This window comes from Paralichthys olivaceus, chromosome 8 (assembly GCF_024713975.1).
Source record: "Paralichthys olivaceus isolate ysfri-2021 chromosome 8, ASM2471397v2, whole genome shotgun sequence".
Classification (NCBI taxonomy): Eukaryota; Metazoa; Chordata; class Actinopteri; order Pleuronectiformes; family Paralichthyidae; genus Paralichthys; species Paralichthys olivaceus.
This window is the reverse complement of record NC_091100.1, coordinates 9,998,280-10,021,654: the sequence shown is the minus strand read 5'-3', so window position 1 is coordinate 10,021,654 and position 23,375 is coordinate 9,998,280. Positions and strand designations below refer to the sequence as shown.

Here is a 23,375-nt window from a genome sequence, read left to right as displayed (position 1 = left end):
TTGGGGATAATAATCAAACCTAAACTAAATGTGAGCATCTTGCATTTTTCATTTTATATTTATTGATATTTAAATCTAAGAAAAAAAAGGCATAAAATGTAAGTCAGCAATTTGAAAACTGTTTTTGATTAATTCGAATTCAACTATATGCAGTGACACATGCCTTTAAATGATTTGATTGTGCTGTAGTGATTATAATTCTATTTTATTTTTACTGTTCACTTTAAGATATCTTATCTGTTCTCGAGATAATGACATAAAAATTGTTAAATTACTGGACAAGCTGAAGCTGAGTTGAATATATTAACCAGGTTTTCTCAATGTTGTCTCACCTGCAAAGTGTTTTCCGTTGGTTTGTTATGTGTCATTTATTTACAGTATTTTTCTTGTTATCTAATTTCATTTTCTGTAAAGAAAAAAAGAGATTTTCTTTTGTTGTATTCACTCAAGTTTTATTTCACACTCTGAACTTTGTGTCTTCAGTTGTATCAAGAGTGCCTTGACATTTTTTGTGTGTGCTTGCATACGTGTGTGAGTGAAACCACACTTACAGAACGAAGGAGATGAATGAAAGTGATGCAGGATGTCATGTGAAAACTTTTGAATATGCAATGCCATTAGTGACATATCTGGTGACACTTCTCTGTGTGCACCGTCGCTCTGTGTGAGGGAGTGTTTGAAGGGTGGTTTTGTGCCAGGTCTAACTCTCCTATAGACCCTTTCAGACTTGGAGGCAGCAAACTCAGCCGTTTGCTCCTCATGCAGCAGCAGTTGGCAAGTTTGAATGTGTTCGTATGTCGACAGCAGAGAGAAGCGTGTGCATCCCAGCTCATTCTTGCTGCTTTTAAGTCTGAAGGAGCCTTATCATACAAAAAGATGTTTTTTCCAGTGTTTGATTTGGATTATTTTATGTACAGGGTGTGTGCACTAGGACATTATTACGTTGATTATTGGTTTTTCTTCTTGCACCCACAATCTACAGTTAAAGGCTTTATTTACAGTATTCTATATAGGCTCATTTTTCAACAGGTCTTTTCAACCTGTGTCACCCTACATCACAGTTGGTATTGCATCAAAACCACATCTTTTATCTTGCGCTAAATATACGGGGTAAGAGTCTAATTCCACTGTACAACACTCATAAACACCTGTTGTACCCGTGTGTGTGGTTAGAGTCCGGCCTGACGTCGTCGGTGCTTCAGTGAATGACTTGACTACTCGCGGGAAGTTTAGACCAATTTAAAAGACACGTGTAAAATCTGTCTACACTTTATATTTTTGTAGATAATATATATTTATTTTTATTCATTGTTGAATAAAGTTTAAATTATTGTACCACTCTAAGCTCGTTTTCATGTGTCTCCTTCAAATTCACACAATCCTCCTCCTGCGATGATTCTCAGATTGACAACCACAAAGGGAAAAAAAGGGGAAAACAGGCAGATATAGAAGAGCTTTATTACTGCAAGTATCAAAATATGGTGTAATTCAAAACTGTCATTTTCTATACAGGCAGATTAAGTATAGTGCATTTTATGTCATGTTGGAGAAAGTAATTCGTAATTCAACACAATACTGATTGTATCCGTGAAGGCAAAGATTTCTCTTCTAACCCCTCTTGAAAATCCTCTTTGCGTCCACACCTTCGTAGTTGTAGCTCTGTGGGAAGAAAATGACGTCATGTACAGTTGTTATGTATTTCATAATTTATACGTTTACCTCATTTGATGTTCTCTATATTCAAGATACTACATAAAGCATATTACAGCATCTTGTAAGTCAGAGTTACAGCTGGAATAAGAAATCTTTATCCCAACTAAACCTTATCCCAGCATACGTGATTCATCCCACCTGTATGAGTTCATCTCCTTGGACAATCCTGGTCGTTGTCAGCTGTTTTCCGTTGTCCTTCCTGTTGAAAATCCCCTTCAGCGTGTCCCCCTCCATGGTCCACGAGCCCTGCAGGGTGAAACATGAAGCTCAGTCAGGACATATAGTGCAATGAAACCTTTATTCCAGCTCTAAGGTCCGAAGTCAAAGTGAAAAGTGAAATATGCAATATGCAATGTATTTAGAGGAAAGACAGTATTCAAACAATGGCACTCAGTCAAGGCCCGAATACACATGGTTGTCTCGGTCTTATAGAAGAAAAGAATTGGATTGATAGCCGAGGTGATTTATTTGTCATTAAACACTGTCCTGAACATTTGAAAATCAAGTTGCAATGTTACAGAAAGTGTAATCTGCATGAAAGCTTCCCAGGTCCAGGCTCCATCTCTCCTCCATGTGTTGGCGGAAATCAGTGGATTCGTTTTTCACGTAATCCTGTGAACAAATAAACACTAGATACCAGATTTACTTACTGATAGTTCAGTTCCATCTGCAAGGCTGTACTCGAATGTCACTCCCAAGGTGAAGTCTATCTCCAAGGTGCGGAAATTGCTGCTCTCCTTGACATGAAACTTGTCCCCGGTCTGTTGGATGTTGATCTTGAGGTTGTCGTGAGCGGCCAGCTTCCTCTTCACCAAGTTAACGCCTGTCGATGGAACAAAATGAATTATGTTCAATATATTGTGAAGCATCAGAGGAAGTTTGTCAGGATTTCATCACTTTATGTGCACAGAGGTATAGTTCCTAGGTTTGTGTATTTGTTGAGGGTGAGGAGGTAGAAAAGCCAAAGCTTGTCATTGTGCCACAAAGACCCATTAGCTCCAGTATTTGTTTTGGGTGTTGGGATATTAATCTATAACTGAAATTATGAATGCAATGCACACATTAAACATTTCAGCAAATAAAAAAGCATGATTATTAGTTTGCTGCATAAATTAAGTTGACTCAGAACCAGTGGAGCTGCACTTGTGCTCAGTGCTAAATCAGGTTTTTGTCAAGTTATTTACACAAGGACTAAACAAAGAAATGTAAGAACCAGCTATTTTTTTAAAAAACATGTGACTGCAGCAGATTATCAGTGTTTTGTGACATCACTCACCCATTTGTTCCATGAACTTGTCATAGTTGTCGCTGCGATCAATTTTCCAGGAGCCGTCGAATGCCATGGCTGTGAGGGTGAGGTGGAGAACTCTGCAGCAGGGAGCGTCTCACTCTTTTAAAGCACACACCCTCTTATCTGGCCATCTATCTCAGTGCTGATGTGGCCGTTTAAAGCTCATGTTTGTTTTTTTTCCCTAAGGCAATATCTGCCAGCCGTAGTTGATTGGGTAAGATCATGGTTCTGAAGAGAAAGAAAGTGCCGTGCCATAACTCAATAAACCCTGTGAACACTTTTGAATAGCAGAACCAGTCGGTCCTGTTATACCTATATCTGTGTTTGCAGAGGGAGTTAAACATAACTATTCAAGCATATATGTGAATAAAACATTGCCTTTAATTTTGTTTTACTGAACCTTTTATCCCCCAGTGTTACTGTATTTGTTGTAATTAATTTAGATAGCATTGATCGGTTTGGTTGATAATATGTTTCATGTGAAACCTTTGACCTTAATCTGGATATGGATCTTTAGTGCTCAAAGTTAATAATAAATAAATGTTATTATTTGCCTTTATCTGATGTGAGTGTGACGTCTTTTATATCTCTGGAGAAACACAAAGGTTTAAGGTCAAAGGTATATTTGTAATTTGGCAGTTGGGTATTTAAAGTTTTTGCAGCAAAGGAATGATCTAAAAATGTTTCTAATGCCAAAGGTCAAACACAATGTTGCTTAAATATTTCCCTAAAGAGAATAAAATCCCCACAGTCTGACTAAGGGTTGACTAAAACTGAGTTTCTTCTCATCTTCACCATGTTGCCTGACCTTCACCTCCACCTCAATGAATCTGCCTCTTATCACAGACGCTTCCACTATGACTGTGGTGATGATATTGGCAGGTGAGCTTGATATAATCAGGACTCGCTGAAGCTAATCTTTAACCCAACACACTACAGCTGTAACACTACAGGTGAGATGATGTAAGAGGGGGGTAGGTGTGTGTGTGTGTGTGTATGTGTATGAATCTTTCTTCTCGTTGTTTTTATTTGGAAGTAGCTAGCTTGTCCATTGCCACCCAGGGGCAGGTGGAAAGCATTCAGACTTGTCAAGATAAATTTGGGATGTTTCAGAGTTTTCTGCCTTGTTTTCAAGAAAGCTAGAAAGGCACTCAAACGTAAAAATAAAAAATATAATAAAAGACAGCAACCAGCATAGAGATAAAGCACAGACGTCACTGTGGACAATCTTCATTTTAACCACCATCCTCTGAATATATATTATATATATATATATATATATATATATATAAACTGGATTGGTGGCTGGTGGGAGACATGTTCTAGGGGGGCGGGGCCCGGTCACATGACTTTTCCAACACAGGTGTAACATACCTGGATGAGATTGATTGACAGGTGTAAAGCAGAGTCTGACAACGACTGATCCAAAGAAACATGAAGGAGATGCTGCTGCTTCACTTTTTAAATGTAAAGTTTAAAGTGCTGTGGACACTAAATTGTGTTTACTTAAAAAAAAAGAAATCTCAGATATAAAACCAGTTTTATCTGGAAGGACACAAACCACCACAGGTAAGTGAGAGGACGGTCTGTGTGGTTTTGGGTGAACAGACTATTTAAAGCTTAACAAGCAAGCAGAGCATGTTTATGTTGACCTCCAGTGGTTGAAGTTCACATCATAGGTTCATATGATTTCATTACTGTTGATTTTATGACCACATATGAGTGTTCAGACAATATCAGCTATCAAATAATTAGATGGCACTCATCAACATTCATTTGTTTATAACATGAAAGACAATGACACCAGGCAATACCCTCCTAAACTAAAGAGACATTTAAATATAGAAAGTGAACTACTGCAGTTTCATTTTACTTCCTGCACAGACAGATATCTAAAAGACAAAGATGCAAGTTTTGACTCCACCTGCAGAAGGAAACCATTGATATGAGAAAATAGTGGTGTACTCTAAGTAGGGTGTAATGCTGTGCAGTCAAAACAGTCTCTGTGGTCTCTGTGTCCTCTGTCTCTTCATGTGATCCCAGACTCTAATGCTCAGGTCAGAGCACTGTGGGGGTCATAGCATCGGTCACAGGACTCCTTGTTCTTCTTGTCTCTGCAGGTAACGTCTTTATGAATCAGTCTGGGGTCGTTCTCCTGCTGCAGCATGAATTTGGGACGGATCAGATGCCTCCATGAAGGTATTTGAATCTAAAAGAATTTAAAAAACAAATCTAAAAATGTCACTCATTGGCATTCATTGACTTGTACAAGAGCAGTGTGGAATCAATAATAAACGATTGACTTTTCAAAGTGTCCTAAAGTTTTACAGACCTGGAGAGAGGAGTTCATCCTGATTAGATAATGTGGACTGCAGACAACTCAGTGATAATGTGTCATGCTGAATGGACTGGCCTCCTTCATCAGATGCAATAAACTCTCAAAGTAAATTATTGATAGAAAATAAGACACACAAAATGAAATAAAATAGAGATGTTAGACAAACGTGAACTAATAGTCAATAAATCACTGAGATAATATAATATGAATGCAAAACACAATGTGTGAATTATTCCATGTGGACTATCTAACTGGCAGGATCTTTATTATCATTATTATAATATTATTAATGTCAATATGAAGTAGTTTGTGAACTACAGTGAGTTTTACAGCAGCAGGTATCAGACGCTCATGTTGCCCTGGTGGTAATCTTCTGATTGGCCACTAGAGGGAGCACTTTACAAAATAATATACATTGTGCACGTTAATGCTGTTCTGAATCTAGTAAGTAGGAAGTACTCAAACATAATACTTAGGTAAAAGTACAAATAAAAAAAATGAAATTACAACATTAACTTAACTATTTGTGAAACAGTAGGCACCTGCTTTTAAATGTACTTGAAAGTATTAAATTTAGAGGTAAATTTTTAGGTCAAAAATACAGTACAGTAACAGTAACAAAGTAAATGTACTTCTTTCAACCCTTTGACTATAATATAGATAATGACCCTGCATGACTTCTTCATGTTCATCTGTTATTTGAGCCATAATATGTGAGCTGACTGCAGAGGTTGTACGGTACAAAAGAAAATACATAGTAAACAATATTTCTTTGGACTTTTTTTATTAGTTAACCTCCCAACAGAGACATTATTAAAACAATCATGTCTTAGAACCACAGAAATGCACTTGTACAGAACATGAGGCACCGGTTTGTTTCTTCTTCTTGGAGAGGACACTATGTGACGTGTAATACAAAAAAACAACGTGGTGAAAAAGTACAGCACATGTACACACGTGGAATGAATCAAACACATAAAGTACACAGTTTTACTTCTACAGTGGTTTAATCCATAGTAAAATGTACTATATTTGTTTCTCTACAGGTGATCATTACATTTAACCTAAAGAGTCAAAGAATAAATACCAAAGTAACACCATGTTAACAATACATAAGTAGAACAGAGCTGAATTGAAAAAAATTATTCATTATTTAATAAAACCAGACAAATTTACTGTGTGATGAGTAGAAAGGTGCAATAAATGTTAAATAACATTGTGTATACTCAAATTTTTATAAATGAGACAGTATGTGACTTAAAAAATAACGCAACATGTTATGTTATACAGCTTTAAATTTAAAACATATGAATAATATCAGAACATTAAATCCATATAAATACTACATTTATAAATTCGGATTTCTTTAAATGGTCTTGACGCCTGTGAAATATATTCAGTGTATAATCTAATATCTTAAATAGACAGTAATCTATGGCACAAACATCTTGATTTTTATTTTACTACAAAGCAGGAAATGAGTGTATTATTAGTATTATTATCTTAATCAAGATTTGATTCTTTATTCTAACGGTGAAAATGTCAATGTTTAAAAACACTGTATTTCATTTATCTGAGGTGAAATGAGTCATTTTGGCACACTGGATAGATTCTCAGTATTTTTGGCAAACTTCAGAAGGACATTGTATAAAATTAGAAACTAAAAACATGTAAGAGGTGGAAAATGTTTTTCTTATCCAAACCTTTTTTTGTTTGTCCAAAAATGTATCAAACTCGACTTTTACTTAACCCCCAAAAATATTGTGAAGTGATGTCAATGCTCATGGAGAAAACAAGGAACGGGTTCATATTCACTTTGATAAAAACAAACTGTGGTTCATAATCCTAAAAATATCTGTCTGTGGATAAATAATCACTCTTCTAATCCGTCTCATTCTCAAAACCTTTCATCAGATGACGCTCGTGACGTTTCAGTGTTGGACGGTTAAGCTTCCACTGTGGCGGACTCTGAGTCTGTGGACGTCCTGGACAGAAAATAAACCTTCATCGGCTCCTTCTTTCCTTTCATGGTGATGGGTCCTCGATACTCCAAATGAAACTGAGGGTCTGCGTTCTCAGCAGACTGCAAACACCTGGAAATACAACGCCGACACCATCGCAAATCAATCACGCTGTATATGAGGCTGAGATTTCTCTCTGTCATGTCTCTGTCATCACAGTGTATGTTCAAATGGTTTCCAACTTTTTTCCAACAGTTTTCCTACAAAATAATTACTGAACAAATACGAATATTAATTACTGAATAAATTAGAAGGGCAGTAGAGCGCATACCTTCACCAAGGCCCAACAGTCCCCTTATGAAACCAAATTTAAATTCACTACATCCACATTTTTATTTGGATCTGCACCAGATTGCACACACTAAAAATACACTTATAAATATTAGTTCCCTAAACACTATTTTTTTTCATTAAGATCCATGAACTATAAATTGTACACCTCTTACAATGTTAAAGACCCCTGATCCATATCGGCACCAACATTGAATGGGTTCTTTCTTGGGTCATGCTCTACCGCTACACAGAATGTCAGATGAATAAACTCCTCAGTGGAGGAAAAAAGGAGACAATACCACCGGTATGAAACAAGGAGGTACTTTCACTTACCGATAAGTATATTCAGACACGTTTATTTTTCCCTTTTCACCAGTAGTTTCAGTACGACTGGTGAGGTTGACCGTGTTTCCGAAAAGGCAGTATCTGGGCATCCTCTGCCCGATCACCCCAGTCACCACTTCTCCTGTGTGGATACCGATCGTAATCTGGAAAGACACAAGTAGAGACTCTTCATGAAATCTATTATCATTGCTCTGTATTTTGCTTATAATTTAAAAAAATATAGAGCATAATAAAGTATAAATAATATATAGCAAATAAAGATGTCTTGTCAACTACTGGAAAAATCAGGCTAAAATATTAAGTTTAAGATATCTTCATTATTATTGTTTATTTGTGTTAAATTCATTCCTGAATGCAGCACGCTACACAGACTTATAATGCACGGATTGAATTTGATAAAAACAATCCATTCTAATAAACCTTTGTAAATGTTAAATCGAGGACTAAGAAAATGATTTATGTTCCACAGAGAAAGACCAAGATTCTTTTCTCTGTGTTGGCATAAAATCTTAAAGCTACTGAGTGAAAGGTGCAAGATTTGGTGGGTGGATAAAAGTTAGCTTTGCCAGAAATCCCTCCATGCACAAAATTAGATATTTTTTTTTATAGATTTGGGGGTTGGCAGAAAACTATCACTTCCAAAAGTAGCCCGAGGCAATCTACAGCCTAATATTTATACTTGAACCCGCAAGGCACTTCAGTGCTTATTGTCTTCAGACCGTGAAGACGCTGTAAGTGTCTGCGACAAATGAGTTTCTATTTTTAGCGACGGGGGTCGTGAGATGATTTGAGTCTGTTTTTGCTTCTAAACCGGACTCCTCTTCAGCCAGTGCCATGTCCCAAAATAAACAGCCTTTTGTTAAGCAGACATGATTTTCCAGAGTCAGGTCTCAACAGTCATTGATACAATAACAATCTCCTACAGTCGGTTAAACAAAAGTCTGCTGTTTTCTCTCCAACATTTCACTGCGCATTACCTCACTGTGGAAATATGTCCAGATGCACTTATTCTAAAATCAATCAGTAAGAAAAAAAGGCCCGAGGCTGAAGAAGTTGGTCACATTGAGTCAGCTGCAGAAGACGTCTGACACTCTGCACGTTAACGTATGAAGTTTCACACAAAATCTGGACGGTAACGGAGAAAAATTATCTTTGCCAAAAAATTATACAAGAGAGAAACTATCTAACATGGATGTAAAAAACTTGAAGAACAAAAATACTGCAATTATCATTCTTCTACATGTGCACTGCCCACACTCAAACTCTGCCCATTAAAAAAAAGTGAGGGTGAATTACGTCAGTCTATGATATTATGAGGAGCACTAATTCAGGAACCAACTCAAAACAAAACACATCTTTCCCCTTCGATCGAGAACCTTGTGTTGTCTCACGTTGTTTCACTAATCCTATTTATGCTGCTGCTCTTTTTCGATCATGTTTTGTTGGTTGTATCTTTGTATTTGTTCACTCTTTGTATTTGTATGGTTGTTTTGTGTAACTTTTTATGTGCTTTATATATTTTATTATTTTACTTTATTTCATTCATTCAATTTATCTTATTTTATTTGTCAAGCAAATTGAGCTTGTTAAATTTTAAAGCAATTAAACTTGTGATTATCATTTAAAAACATCCATATTATTAAACTTTTCTGTCAATAACCTTTTCTTTATTTTAATTTATCTGGGTTTTTTTTCCTTGTTTTAATCAAATGTTTCTCATTCCTCCCAGTTTGCCAAATTGACCGTGGACAACAACCATCCCCTAAGTGCCATCTCCTTCCTGAGCCTCACCTGGAGGCGGTAATGCACAGCACGCTCACGCCTTCAGCACCTTCAATGCCTCATTTAAAACGTGAACATAAACTTTGATTCACTGAATTAATTTAACACGGGGCAATAAGTCTGTTCCTCCACTTCTCACCCTCACATATAGTGGATATGACCAAACTATAAATTAAAAACTATATTAAACTAACTATAACCTATATTATATCACAATAAATGTCACATTTTTGTTTAAAGATGGATTTTTTTTCTAAAAGTTGTGGTTTTAACTTTGATTTTAAACATCTGAGGTTGATCGATTATGTCTTATGCACTGTCACTGCACAGGGCATGTGAATAATATTGATATATATTGGACTTTTGTTATATTGCTATTGATGAAAATGATATTGGGATAGTTATTGATTGTACCACACCTGCACTGGTTTATCATCCACTTTGACCTGTCCAGCAATCTCCATCATATCAAGGGCGAGGTGGCAGATGGACTTGGCGTGGTGTGTGCATGGCTCTGGCAGGCCACTCACTGTCATGTACTTATCACCCACCGTTTCCACCTGTGGGAGGAAAAACATGTGAACGACATCAGAGCCTATTTCATTTGTGCCTTAGTGTCATTTCAAGCAAAAATCATCTGTTCCCACTGAGATTTCTTGAATGCATCGCGCTGCTAAAAATAAACTGAAACACCCTGAGATAAACACTTAAACACTTACATCAGCTTTAAGACATCCAGGGCCTCTTTGAGCACAGCTAAAAACCCTAGGACCACCAAGCCATTCAGCTCTTAGAGTAAATATTACTTCTTTTGGTGACCCAGTGCCTGAGGCTGGTCCTTTGGAAGTGGCGAGGTCTGTTTGACTTCTTAAAGTGCATTCTTGTCTGAAAGCCTGGAGTGTAAATCTGCTGCACGAGGCCTATAAAACTGTGCAGTGTCTCTGTAAAACTATACTGTGTTTAGAAGCTGGTCCTGTTCTTCATATGGTGAAAAACTCAAGTCGATTGGTATAAATCCTCTCTTACTGACTCTGTATGTGTATAATTACATAACATCTGTCACCACAGAGTCAGGGGGCTTCGTGCATTAAAGCAGGAGGACCAGCTCAGAACGTTGACGTTAACAGTACTTGTAGTCTGCACTTTCATTATTGCCTCCACCAGGGAGGTTTTATTTTGTCTGGAGGGGTACAGCATCATCCAAGGTATAACCGATTAAATATTTGCTGCAGATCTGGATCAGGGAGTGGATCCAGGAGGTTTTTTTTTATTGTGAGACGGGGTAACTCCAAATATAGTGACTTTATTTGTGGTTTTATAAGGAGACTGTTGAGCCTGATATCTATGAGTGTGTGAAATTTGGTGCGAGCTGACTCCTTGTGGAGATATGAGCTCTAGGAAATGATGGGGGATATTTAGAAATAAACATGACATTACGTTATGGTACAACTCTTGCTTCTAACCTTGTACACATAAGGGTTCTTGCGAGAGTCTGTCAAGATGTCAAAGCGCGTGTAAACGTCATTGAGCAGGTTGACGATCTTGATGGCTCCCTCGGCTGAAGCGTGTTTGGAGCAGAAGGCGTTAAATCCGACGATGCCACTGAAGAGGATGGTCAGGTTGTCGTAGCGCTTCGCCGGGACGGGCCGCTTGTGCCGCAGCTCGTTGGCAACAGATGGCGGCAGAACAGAATAGAGCAATCTGAGAAGAAGGAGAGAAATTAACAATTTGAATGGAAGCGTAGTTATGGCAGCAGTTAATGGGCCGGGGCTGCCAGACTGAAGTTTGGCCGTTGGATCGGCATGTTATACGCTCACCCACCACCTTTTGGTCATTTTGCTAAGCAAGCTGCTCTCAGATGGGAGGGTGGTGTTTCTATGGTAACTGGTTAGATCATGGCTGCCTGTAAAATCAAAATACCTTCCATGATGCATCATAATTTGAGGACACATGATAAATACAGACAACAGTTACCAAACAAAAATCTATACATGCGTATATGAAGTATATTCACCCAAGAGACAAGGCTGCACATATTTATCTATAACATCTAAATGATTCACACACATATAAAAATATTCGTATGAGGTAAACGCCAGCAAAAATTGCATAAATATGTGTTTTCATGATTGGGAGGCATATTGTTGTAAAGCTCTACAGTTCAGCAACAGTTATCTTAAATATTTAAAGTGGAGCCATGAATTCTAATCAGTGTTGGGAGCCTGAGGCACTGAGACCAGAGGTGAGAATAACAATGTCGGGATCCATTTGGAGAGTGAAAGTCTTCTCCCATGAGAAGGAGATTGGGCTGCTACAGTCTTAATAAAGACCACGGTCCACCTCCGTGCTGCTCCCTTTCCAGCTGTCACCCACTGCTGTGCCAAATTACTATGACAGGCTTTTCTCTGAAAACCAGAGTCAGAGTTTCTTCACCATAACGGGCTGAAGAGTAGCTGAGGCAAATATCAACTTGAGTATATCAATAGATTCTGACCCTAGGTGGTCACACTGTATCTTCGGTGTTCCTTGTTTAAAATCGGTCCATAAAAGGGAGAAGTTGAAAAATAATTGGCGACGAGCCCAACTTTTAAAAGACAAGTTCATGAACGATCTTTGGTGTTTATATTTCCACTGGAAAACCAAAATAACACCAGTGTTTTTACACATAGTGAGTTTGAGGTTGAATTATCTGCGGCTAATTACAGGAATGTAACATATAGTTATACATAATGTGAGTTACAGGCTGAGATGTTAACAAGCTCTGTTCTGTTTTTCAGAGATAGACGCATCTTGCAGATGTTTGGGAAGATGTTTCTTGAATTCTGCCAAGAGTCAACATATGACACCATTCTGCGAGTGTTGGGATCCAACTTTCTTGAATGACGTGTGAAAAGATTACATTTGTAAACAAATTACAATGTGAGTGAAAAAAATGAAGTAATTGCTCAGAGCTTTGGTTTGAGAAATAAAAACAATAACAAAAAACTCTTCTTCATAACAAGTACGCTTTTTTCTAACCGGTTGCAGGAAGAATAGTTTTTGAATGATGGTGCTTTTGTGGAACATTATGATGGGACAGTGAAGCTGACCTTTGACCTTTTGCCTACCAAATGTCATCTTGCATGTATGTGTACATATGACATTTTATCCTTATTTTATCATAGTTAGCTCATGAATTCTTGTAAGTTTTTGACCTTTGATCATTAGAATTGAATCGGTTCCTTGAGTCCAAGTGAATGTTTGTGTCACATGTAAAAAATATCCCTCTGGGTGTTTCTGATATATTACAATGTGCAAACTTTCATGAGGTTGGGAAGAACTTGCTCCAAGAGCTTTGAAATTCCCTGCAGATCAGTAGATGTGTGAATACCACAATTTGAGTGGATCAGTGTTTTTACTTTAACGTTTATTTACAATTCATACATTTCTGAGTTGGAGGCAAATAAATATCGCAGTCATTGTTTGAGATAAAAATGATGTATGTTTATAATAAGTGTTCAGTTGTTTACTTAAAGCTGGAGGTGCAGCATATCGGTGTATCCTAAATAAAAAAAACAAAAAAGACAATCTATGAAAACAATCCAACCTGTCCGTCTTCTTCTTCTCGTCCTCCAGGGCCCGGAGTGTGTGCTGCAGACGATCTGTCAAGATTTCCAGCTCCTGTGTCAGTTTGTACTCCTCACGAAACTGCTCGCCCAGCAGCACTAGGTCACGTGTGGCGTCATGTAGCGGGATGTCGCTCAGGTACAGCCCCCTCCGTGTAAGATCGTCCAGGTTCATGACACTAATCACAAAAATAGAGAATGGGTGAACAAAGAGAGGAGAATACGTGACATGAAATATTTATTCATTAGAGCTGATGGAAGTTATTTTCTAACTAGTCCTAAATGTCTGATTTGAGTCTGTGGAGGCAGGTAGACGTGTTGTTCATTCCAAGAATGAGAAGTAATTAATCGGAGCATAAAGTGTGAACCAGCAGCAGTGAGATCATGGACTGTCTCCAGATAAATGTTCCTCTTGTGGCGTGAGGTCAGACACTGTGTGGTATGAGAACACTCCAGTCAGGTGAACGAGTCTCTGCGTCTCTGCTGATTTCTGTCGGGCGGCAACCCTCCGTGAAAACACCGATCTTGTACTCTGTCAAGTGTTTTCGATCAGTGAGGACAAGATCTCTTAAACCCTGATCTCCTGCGTCCAATATTTCACGAGAAACGTCCAATTGGTTATGTGAAGGCCACGGAGGCTAATGGAGGTCACTGCAGGAGAAGCCATGTAATAACCAGCTCACAGGTCTCTTTGTTTCTCGGTCAGATTGTTTTCTCTCACCATGTGCCCTCAAATTTATTTGGTTGGTTAGTCATAGAATATAAATTGTTCTTGTGCTAATAAATAGTACTTTATTAATTTAGATGAAAGTGTACATAAGAGAAGAGTTGATGTGAAATGTTTATGTAATGTACTCGTATTGATGGTCATAGAATATATTTCTTATAATTTTTGAACAAATATTTAGCATTTACAATTTGTGTTTATATATATATATATTTATATATATATAAACACAAACAATACAACAATCCCCATATGTTTATGCATATTATTAGTGATATTTCTCTATAAATAGAAGTTAAATTACATAAATAAAAAAACACATTTTATTTGTCAGGATTTTAAATATGTGCCAGAATAGTGGAGTGTTCCCCCTCAGTTTGGGTTTGTATATTGAGCGTATGCTTCTGTCGAGGCACTGTGGGTTTACCTGGGTGAGCAAAGAAAAAGGATGTTCTCCGCCTCTGGCAAGTAAATCATCTGTCCTTTCAATCTCAGACAGCTGATCTCCACACCCGTCAGCTCGTCCTCATTCTCCACCTTCTCCACATTCAGCACGCCCTCCTGTCAGGATTACATCACACTTATGAATATTTCATTATGAGTTCTTCTCTAAATCTGCCTCAAACCTTTGCACCGGTTCAGCTCAACCTTTATTTTCTATACCTGTTTATCTGCTTTAAGTGTTATGTGCATCTTTTACCACTGGAGAGCATTAGTTCAGATTTCATGTGGAATTCGGTGGCGCTTTGAGACAAGTATCCTCACAATGAGTCTGATGTGTATTTTCAAAACATTGCAGCTAATATATATTGACATGTAAGAATTTACTATCCTGTGAGCACACAAGTACACAAATTCAATATTGCCTATTCTCACTGTATTTCTAACCACCCAAGTTTCTATCTGCGTCTCAGGATTCAAATTAAAACCCTTGCACCTTTGCTCTGGGCATAAATATCAATGTTAAATTAAAATGATTAATTTCTTCGATTAATTGTTCACATGCGGAACAATTTCTGCACGAAAACAATTTCATCCTCGTTAACAGTGTTGATGAAACCCACATAATCAAAATATTATGCAGCTTCTATAAATATCAGTAAGCTCATCCATATCAATATGTTGTCATAAGACACTTTCTGTAGTGTAGAACAAAATCAGGTTTTGATCATGTCTGTTTTAGTGTTTATTTCATAAGTGAGAGTCATGTGATCAGCCAACAACAATGTGATGAAAACTGTATTTAGTGTATTATGTGTCACACTGACTGACCTTGCTCCTCAGCACGAAGACAGTGTTGATGTGAGACAGGATGCCGTGATAGCTGAAGTCAATGTGGGGACGGACCAAAGAGAAGACTGATGGAAGGATACATGAACCCGGGTGAAGCTGGGGAATAATATAAAAAGGTTCAAATTATATATTAGAATAGATTGTAATATTTGTTATCTGTATTATTCATTCCTAGGTAGTTTTTGAGAAATGCAGATCTATACAGAAACAGGAGCTGACTTCAAGAGCCAGTGATTGCTACGAATAAAACTTTAGGTGTAACTGCATGTGAACCTGTGGCAACACTCGATAAATGGCATTCCCACACTGCGTGAGCATCAGGTCCTTGTCAAACATGAGGTGGAAGGGAAAGGCCTTGCAGAACGTGTACGGACTGATCCAAGTCTCCTGCGTGCCGTTCTCCTCGAAGCCGTCCAGATCCTCATAGAACGCCTCCTCCTCTGAATCCTTCTCCTCAATGAGGAACTTGATGTGGTCGCACTCCTCGCTTTTCGGTTGGATCATCTGTGTAACATGAAAGATTGAATTATGATGTTGCTGTTATGATAATTAAGTTAAACTCCCCTATTAAATATTGATTAAATATTTCCCCTTTGCCATTTTCAGTGTCATTAAATATCCCATTAACATTATTATTAATCTCTGGTGACTTATTCTAAAATTAGGAGGGTAGAAAATTACATTTTTCTGTGGGTTTATGGGCATAAGGCATGCTGACGTCAAACTGCCGTCTCTGCACCCTGTTGCCACAGCAACAGAGGCTAATATTTCCAGAAATTGGGTGTCACATTTGGAGCATCTGCCATTTTCTGTTCTTTCATTACACACACAATTGCTGAAAAAATATTATCTTGTCTGTACAATGTGATTAGGTTTGGGAGAAAATGTCACTCGCTCCTGAAAATGAGGAGAAAACTCTGGCTAAAGTGCAGTAAATGTCGGAGGACAATAACAAACCGCAGTTAATAGTGTAGATTACACACTGTGATCTGTGGGCTGACCGTGAACATAAAAATAAAAATTCCAGTGGTAGTTTATGAGATCTTGCTTTTTTCTGAATAGTTTAAAAAAATGTGATTGTGTGGCTCTCAGGTTTGATTATCTAATTAATCTAGTTTAATATAAATGAAACAACATTTAGACAAAGTAAAAATAAAACCACAGAAGGAAAAAAACTCCCCGACATCTCAAAGATCGAGACGCTATAACTTAGATCTAAAAATATCCTCTGACTCAAAGAGGAGATGCCAAGAAACTAAGTGCTGAACCGCAGTTGTCACAGCGCTGCTCCCTTCCCGTTTAGGATATTTTGAAACTTTCTGTTGTTTAATCTCAACATTATTACCTCTTGAGTTATATCCCCAGACTCCAACTTACACATTCTGACAGAAAGCATTACGGCGACTTAAAGGCTTCATTGAATGTTGTACCATAATTTAGAGAGGAACCAGGGGGAGGAAAAAAAGGGAAGTCATCTTCATTTATCACCAGCAGCAGAGAGAGCTATTAGAGCTGTGAGTTCCCCGAGCACATAGAGGGGAATGAAAACAGCGACGCAGACCTTCATCTCGATCTCTGTTCCGTGGATTTGTTGAGCGACGGTTTTAATGATGCCAATCACAATGTCTTGCAGGCCCTCTCTCTCCGAGTAGTAGTGAAGAATCAGATTGGTTCCCTTCTCGGCGTCGGTGCAGCGAAATGAGGGCGCTCTCATGCCGGGATAAATGGTGCCCAGGTGGTCATGCAGAGCGTCCAAATTCTGAAAATTCAGTTTGAAGATAAAATATGCAACATTCAATCACAGCACGTTTTAATTAAAACCTGTCTGAGTTATGATCAGCTGTACAAAATACATTAAACATTAAAGGGTGTTGCACCCCAGTTTCTATCGAAAACTTGTGAGCGACAGATTTAAAAAATGAATGTTTAGAAAGGAGGCAGTAGAGATATTCTGACTTTTAGTTACCGCCACGAAGGAGGTTGTGTTCTCATTACCTTTTGTTTGTCTGGCTTTCAGCAGGATGATTCAAAAAATACTGAACCAATTTCCATGAAATTTAGTTGAGGGGTGGGAAGTGACCCAAGGAAAAAACGTTCCTTTTCAAAGTGGATGCGGATAAACATTAGGATCCAGGATTTTTTTTACATTGAGTAACAGATGGGACTTTAGCCTTGTTGGAAGTATGTGCTCTCATGGCACGTTTCTACTTTCTTCTATCCACTAGGGACTGTAAGTATAAAAAAGAAAGACCGTGAGTCTCTACTTCCTCCCACTACCAAAATATTAAGCCAAAATATCCCAGATACGAACACTACCATCTTGCCTGAGACTGCGCAGTAGCATTGGAGTGTTAAAGCTGCGATATCATGGTCTCGTATCTCGTTAGCGTCAAATAGCTCATTAAAACCAAACTCTTATCAGAGTGATAAGAACTATTTAAAATCAGAGAAACCATCTTTGACAGAAATATATGACATGTTCTTTGATTTGTTTGGCTCAGGTCCCACCTATTAACATGGAGAAGGTTGGATTTATGACTTATACTGCAGCCAGTCACCAGGTGGTGAGTGAGATGCTTGGGTTCACTTTTCTCATGCAGTCATGTCGTCCATCTTTATATACAGTCAATGGTATTCAGATACTAGCTCCAAAAACACTGGACCTTACATTTCCTATAATCCAACAGCTTTAATTATTTGATTCTCTGACCAATTGATTCTAACATGAAGTCTCTAGCCCCTGATGACATCACTATGACATCATCAAGGGTTATTTTGCCAGACAACAATACAAAACACTACAAGTTTGTAAATGAACAAATACCTGGGTGTAAAGAGTAAGAAAGATGAATCTAGCCCTCCTGAGCTACATTAGTGTAATAAACCCAAATCTCCAACCTCTGTTCACTTGCATTGTGCGTAATGTACACAACAGATTTTGACAAGGAGGAATAAAGCATGGACTAAAAAAGGAGGATATCTCTGCATCAATTTGATCCTTTTCTAAATTTTCCACTGTGAGCCTGATAATGTTATATTTACAGAAGAGGAGACAGCCCTACCTGCAGGAATTCACGAACATTTGATCCCAACACTCGCAAGATGGTGTCATATCCTGACTCTTGGCAGAATTCAAAAAACATCTTCCCAAACATCTGCAAGATGTCTCCTGCGTCAATCTCTGAAATACAGAACAGAGCATGTTAATGTCTCAGCCTGTGACACAGGCTGTAATTGTGTCATTAAAGGTCCAGTGTGTAAGATTTAGGTGAAAGGGAACTATTGGCAGAAATTTAATGTAGAATAATCCTCATGATGTTTTCACTAGTTCATTTCATCTAAATTGTAGGAACTGTAGTTTCCTTTACCCCAGAAAAGACCCTTTATATTTAAATACTTTATATTTACATCGAGGGGGTCCTGCCATGTTTTTTACATTAGTCCAGACTGGACAAACTAAACACCTTTTGAGTTTTTATGACAATTAAAGGCTCCCACAGTTTCTTTTTCATGTTTGCAAGGAGAGGGTGAGGTGAGGGGTGTTCAGCTGCAACATGCGATTTCAACACTAGATATCACAAAGTTCTACACACTGTACCTTTAAGCTCCATTTGCACCATACAGTATATCATGTACAGTGGCTGTGTGTTTATTTACAATAGCTAAACAGAAAGTGTGTCACTTACTGAGAACTTTACTTGCAGCCGCTACAAGATCGTAAGTTTTGCCGTCTTCATATATGATTCTGACGAGGAACTGACCCTCGATGTCGAGCTGGGCCTCCCGCCTGAAAACAAAGTGAAGCTGTTACTCACAAACCGCAGCAAATGTTGCAGCACAGGTAAACAGTCACTGTCATATTTCAAGCAATCGACTCTCGCTGTGTTTTTGGATTAATAAAGGTTACTGAAGGTTTCAAAAAGTTGCATTTGACTCTATGACAAGTATGACAATATCAGAGTCCCTATATTACTAGAACTAACCCCATAAATGAAAATAAGTTAAACTAGCTAAGTAGAGTGGCTGACCATTGAAACACCACAATATCGCATAAACTACAGATATAGACAGTGGGTATCTATAAACTTTCCCACAGCCAAGCCAAACAGTTCTTGTATGTAGTTTTATTACAGCATGCTAATATATGTATCATTGAGGAGAAATAGAACACATGGAAACATTACAAACTATATAAAAAACATTTCTCTTAAAAACAAATAAGTATTTTCAAAGCATGATGGAGGTAGAGTTAAATGAATAATAACACAATTATATTCCACTTTTTATATACAGCCCATTTTCACAAATCTCACTAATATTTTCATATATTTAAAATTCACATATTTACGACCTAGTATGTAATATTCTAACATAACTAACATATCTCTGTTTTACTTATTGAGGCTAAAAATTTTGATTATTGAACTTTAGACTTTTTAAGATGCCTGTCAATCTATCTTCTGTTTACAGGAATAAATCAGTAACAACTTTTGAGTCTTTGTGTCATCATGAGTCAGTTTATATTTTACAGTAAGTAAAAAAAAAAGGTTCCCACATTGTTTTGAAGTGATTGTGGGGTTTCAATCTTAAGATCTACAGCAGATCCACTGTGAGCACAGAGAGTGTATTTATACATTTGACAACCACTTCTATTTAAATGTCAGAAATCTTAATGAGGATCTGATTACTCATTACTGTTTAACTGAGAAAACAGAAATGATTTACAGGCCTGACCAGCAGCCGCCATCTTATCACAACCTGTAACAGCTGGAAAAACATACCAAGCCTTGAAAGATTTTGGAAAGAAAAAAAAATTAATTTCAGAAAACAGACCAAACGTGATAAATTGTGCGTTAAATAACACTGAGTTACATTTGGAGATGCTGCACAGCCATATAGTTTTTTTCTTTTTTTGTGGTGGCTGGAGAAGTTGAAAACATTTACACAAGGCAGCTGCTGCTGTGTTTTCCTCCTTTCTTTTTTCGGCAGGGTCAAGTTGAGGGCAGCTGAGAAAAATAAACTACAATGGGGCCAAATGTTTCAACATGTAGGAAAAATGACGTGTTACTTAAAACTGGAGAATGGAATGACATCCATCATATAAGATGTAACTGATCATGATCGTTCTAGTCACTAAGAATAAAACACTTTTAAGTGCCTCTGCACTGTTTCATTATCTGTTGCACTGCGATGTGCCACATTCTCCCTCTAAATGATACATACACGACTATCGTGAAAACCACATTATCTCCAAAAAGTAAACCTTTCATGATCTAAGAAAACCTTCCAGCTCTCAGCTCTATGACACTGCATTTCTAGATAATAACAGCATGTACTTAAGTTGCTGATTTATCTTGAGAAGTGGAGTCAATTTGTCAACACATGTTGTGTGAAAAAACAAGGACATACTGTGTTTCACTGAACAGTAATACAGTTATAACTAACATAAAGCAGCTTTACGATGGTAGAATGTAACTTAATACTTTGAAGTACTTTTCTTGAAAACTTGTTATGTTATTTTGTACTCTGCTTCACTTTATTTCTTAACATTAATATTATGATTTATTTGAATATTTCACTCCACTACATTTAACCAGATGGGTTGATTCTAGTTGAAATATGCAATTTTGTAACATATAAAAACATTTTATATATTTTACACATAAAACTACCAGTAACATATAAAGAAGCTAGAAATTTGAAATGATCAAATATATCATTCTCACAGAGACAATTTTCTGCATGGATACTTTTACATGATATATTTTTAAAGATATTTCACTGATCATACTTGCATGTATTTACTTTACTTTATTGAGTATTTTCTCAAATTGTTGTAACAAAACTTCTAATTGAGTGAGTAATCTGGGCAATAAAATAATTATCGCAATATCATTTTCATCAATAGCAATATAACTAAGTTGAATATATGATGATTTCTGATTATTCTTATTTCTTGAAATATTGAATTTAGCTCCTGAGTGAAGGTTGTTGTTTAAACTCTTCTTCATGAGCAGATAATGACAAACACTTGAACATGTACAAACCAGAAGGTATACCAAATGTGTGTTAGACCTCCTCACTGTGCATCAGCTTTATAAATCTATATTGAATGATTGTCTTTGGCTATTGCAGCCTCATACTCAACGTTCTGTGGGAACTAATTCTAAATGTGTTCATGTTACCTGGGTGTCGGTGTGAGCCTGCAGAGAATGAAGGTGAATCATTACAGTGAAAGCAGATGTCAGGACCTGCTGACACCCTGTCACTGACAGCTGAGAGGCAGCTCGCTGTCCAGCAGGCCTGTCTTATATCTGTTTTATATATCTGTGTGGTGCAGTGTGGTGTGTAGTGTGGTGTGTACTGGTGTGTAGTGGTGTGTTCTGGTGTGTAGTGTTGTGTTGTGTTGTGTTCTGGTGTGTAGTGTTGTGTAGTGTGGTGTGATGTGGTGTGTAGTGGTGTATAGTGTAGTGTAGTGGTGTGGTGTGGTGTGGTGTGGTGTGGTGTGGTGTGTTGTGTTGTGTTGTGTTGTGTTGTGTTGTGTAGTGTAGTGGTGTGTAGTGGTGTGTAGTGTAGTGGTGTGGTGTGGTGTGGTGTGTGGTGTGGTGTGTAGTGTAGTGGTGTATTGTAGTGTGTAGTGCAGTGCAGTGTTGTGTAGTGTAGTGGTGTGGTGTGGTGTGGTGTGGTGTGGTGTGTAGTGTAGTGTTGTGTAGTGTAGTGTAGTGTTGTGTTGTGTAGTGGTGTGTAGTGGTGTGTAGTGTAGTGTAGTGTTGTGTAGTGTAGTGTAGTGTTGTGTAGTGTAGTGTAGTGTAGTGTAGTGTTGTGTTGTGTTGTGTTATGTAGTGGTGTGTAGTGTAGTGTAGTGTAGTGTAGTGTTGTGTAGTGTAGTGTTGTGTAGTGGATGGCCTCAGTCTGATCCTCTGATCAACAGTAAACACAGGATCCACATAAACTCACTTGATGTCTTCCCACACTTCCGGTCCATAATTCCTCAGAACGAGCAGCTCCAAGGCGTGATTCACAAATCCATACTGGGAATAAACACGAGCAACGTCAGCACCACTGGATGTTCACTGTCCTGACACGTACACACATACTGCTTGTTCACATCACATGCATGTGTACTCAGAACAAACCCTGCTGTATTTCACCTGTTAATACACAGCAGTAAATACTAGATGTCGTGTAACTGCCTCACAGTGGACACAACAACAGGAAATGTCCGGCACATCGCGTCGCCACACAAACAGTCAGATTCTCAACACAATACAAAGTGTGTGGTAACGTACCATGATGTCAGCGGCTCTGCTTTCTCTTCACTGTGCGACACAAACCGAGCACCGAGTCTCAACATTCATCGTTTGCTACAGATGATGTTTCTGCGGCCACACCCCCTTCCCCCTTATTTGGCCCCTCACCTCGTGACTGACAGCGAGTCTGACCAATAGCGGCGCAGTGCTGCTCTTACGTAAGGGATTATTGGCCAATGAGGCCGCAGCGGCCGTTGTCACAGTGATGCTGGTGAACCTGAGGTTTTCGCAGATTCATAGTTTGTGTGTTTTTTATACTAAACCTCATGAAATACCTTAAAAACACCAGTGATTTTAAAGAGAGCAATTTATTTATAAATACAAATATAATTATACCATTTATTATAGTATAAATTAGTATTTAAAAAATACTAGTATTTTTAAGGTATATATTTTATACAAATATTTTTATATGATAGATATCTTTTATAATATTCGTAAAAGTTGTTTGCAGGGCAACATGACTATTTAGAAAAATATGTATGCTATATAGATTGCTCTTTACGAATATGATTATTTTTATAAGAGTGAATCTCTTTTTAATCATGATAGTCCTGCATTGAAAATGTATCAATGAAATAACACTAAAAATGTTGTGACTAAATGTAAAATAAATGTAGTCCAAGTACAGGTTCTCTCCATGTGTCTTATTGAGAGTGAATATCAAAATATAAAGG

General features: G+C 37.8%; 2 protein-coding genes and 1 long non-coding RNA gene across 3 annotated transcripts; 1 reads left to right on the top strand and 2 right to left on the bottom strand.

Annotated features, from left to right (window-relative positions):
* Positions 1-1,440: 1,440 nt before the first annotated feature.
* fabp2 (fatty acid binding protein 2, intestinal) lies at positions 1,441-3,136 on the bottom strand. The gene is made up of 4 exons (XM_020100335.2): positions 2,990-3,136; positions 2,364-2,536; positions 1,852-1,959; positions 1,441-1,659 (listed from the first exon to the last, which is right to left on the bottom strand). Exons 1-4 carry the CDS (start codon positions 3,054-3,056, stop codon positions 1,609-1,611), a joined length of 399 nt encoding a protein of 132 aa, XP_019955894.1. The 5' UTR covers positions 3,057-3,136; the 3' UTR covers positions 1,441-1,608.
* A 1,300-nt stretch (positions 3,137-4,436) lies between these two features.
* Positions 4,437-7,397, top strand: LOC109637721 (uncharacterized). The gene is made up of 3 exons (XR_002203291.2): positions 4,437-4,573; positions 5,125-5,203; positions 7,257-7,397. It is a non-coding gene; the product is annotated as an uncharacterized lncRNA (long non-coding RNA).
* Positions 6,110-22,805, bottom strand: gucy1b1 (guanylate cyclase 1 soluble subunit beta 1). Its single transcript, XM_069530554.1, has 13 exons — positions 22,678-22,805; positions 22,346-22,419; positions 19,075-19,175; positions 18,451-18,569; positions 16,950-17,147; positions 15,662-15,892; positions 15,368-15,484; positions 14,523-14,656; positions 13,350-13,547; positions 11,227-11,464; positions 10,183-10,323; positions 7,970-8,124; positions 6,110-7,435 (listed from the first exon to the last, which is right to left on the bottom strand). The coding sequence occupies exons 1-13, from the start codon at positions 22,678-22,680 to the stop codon at positions 7,288-7,290; spliced, it is 1,857 nt and encodes a 618-aa protein (XP_069386655.1). The 5' UTR covers positions 22,681-22,805; the 3' UTR covers positions 6,110-7,287.
* Between the last annotated feature and the right edge of the window lie 570 nt (positions 22,806-23,375).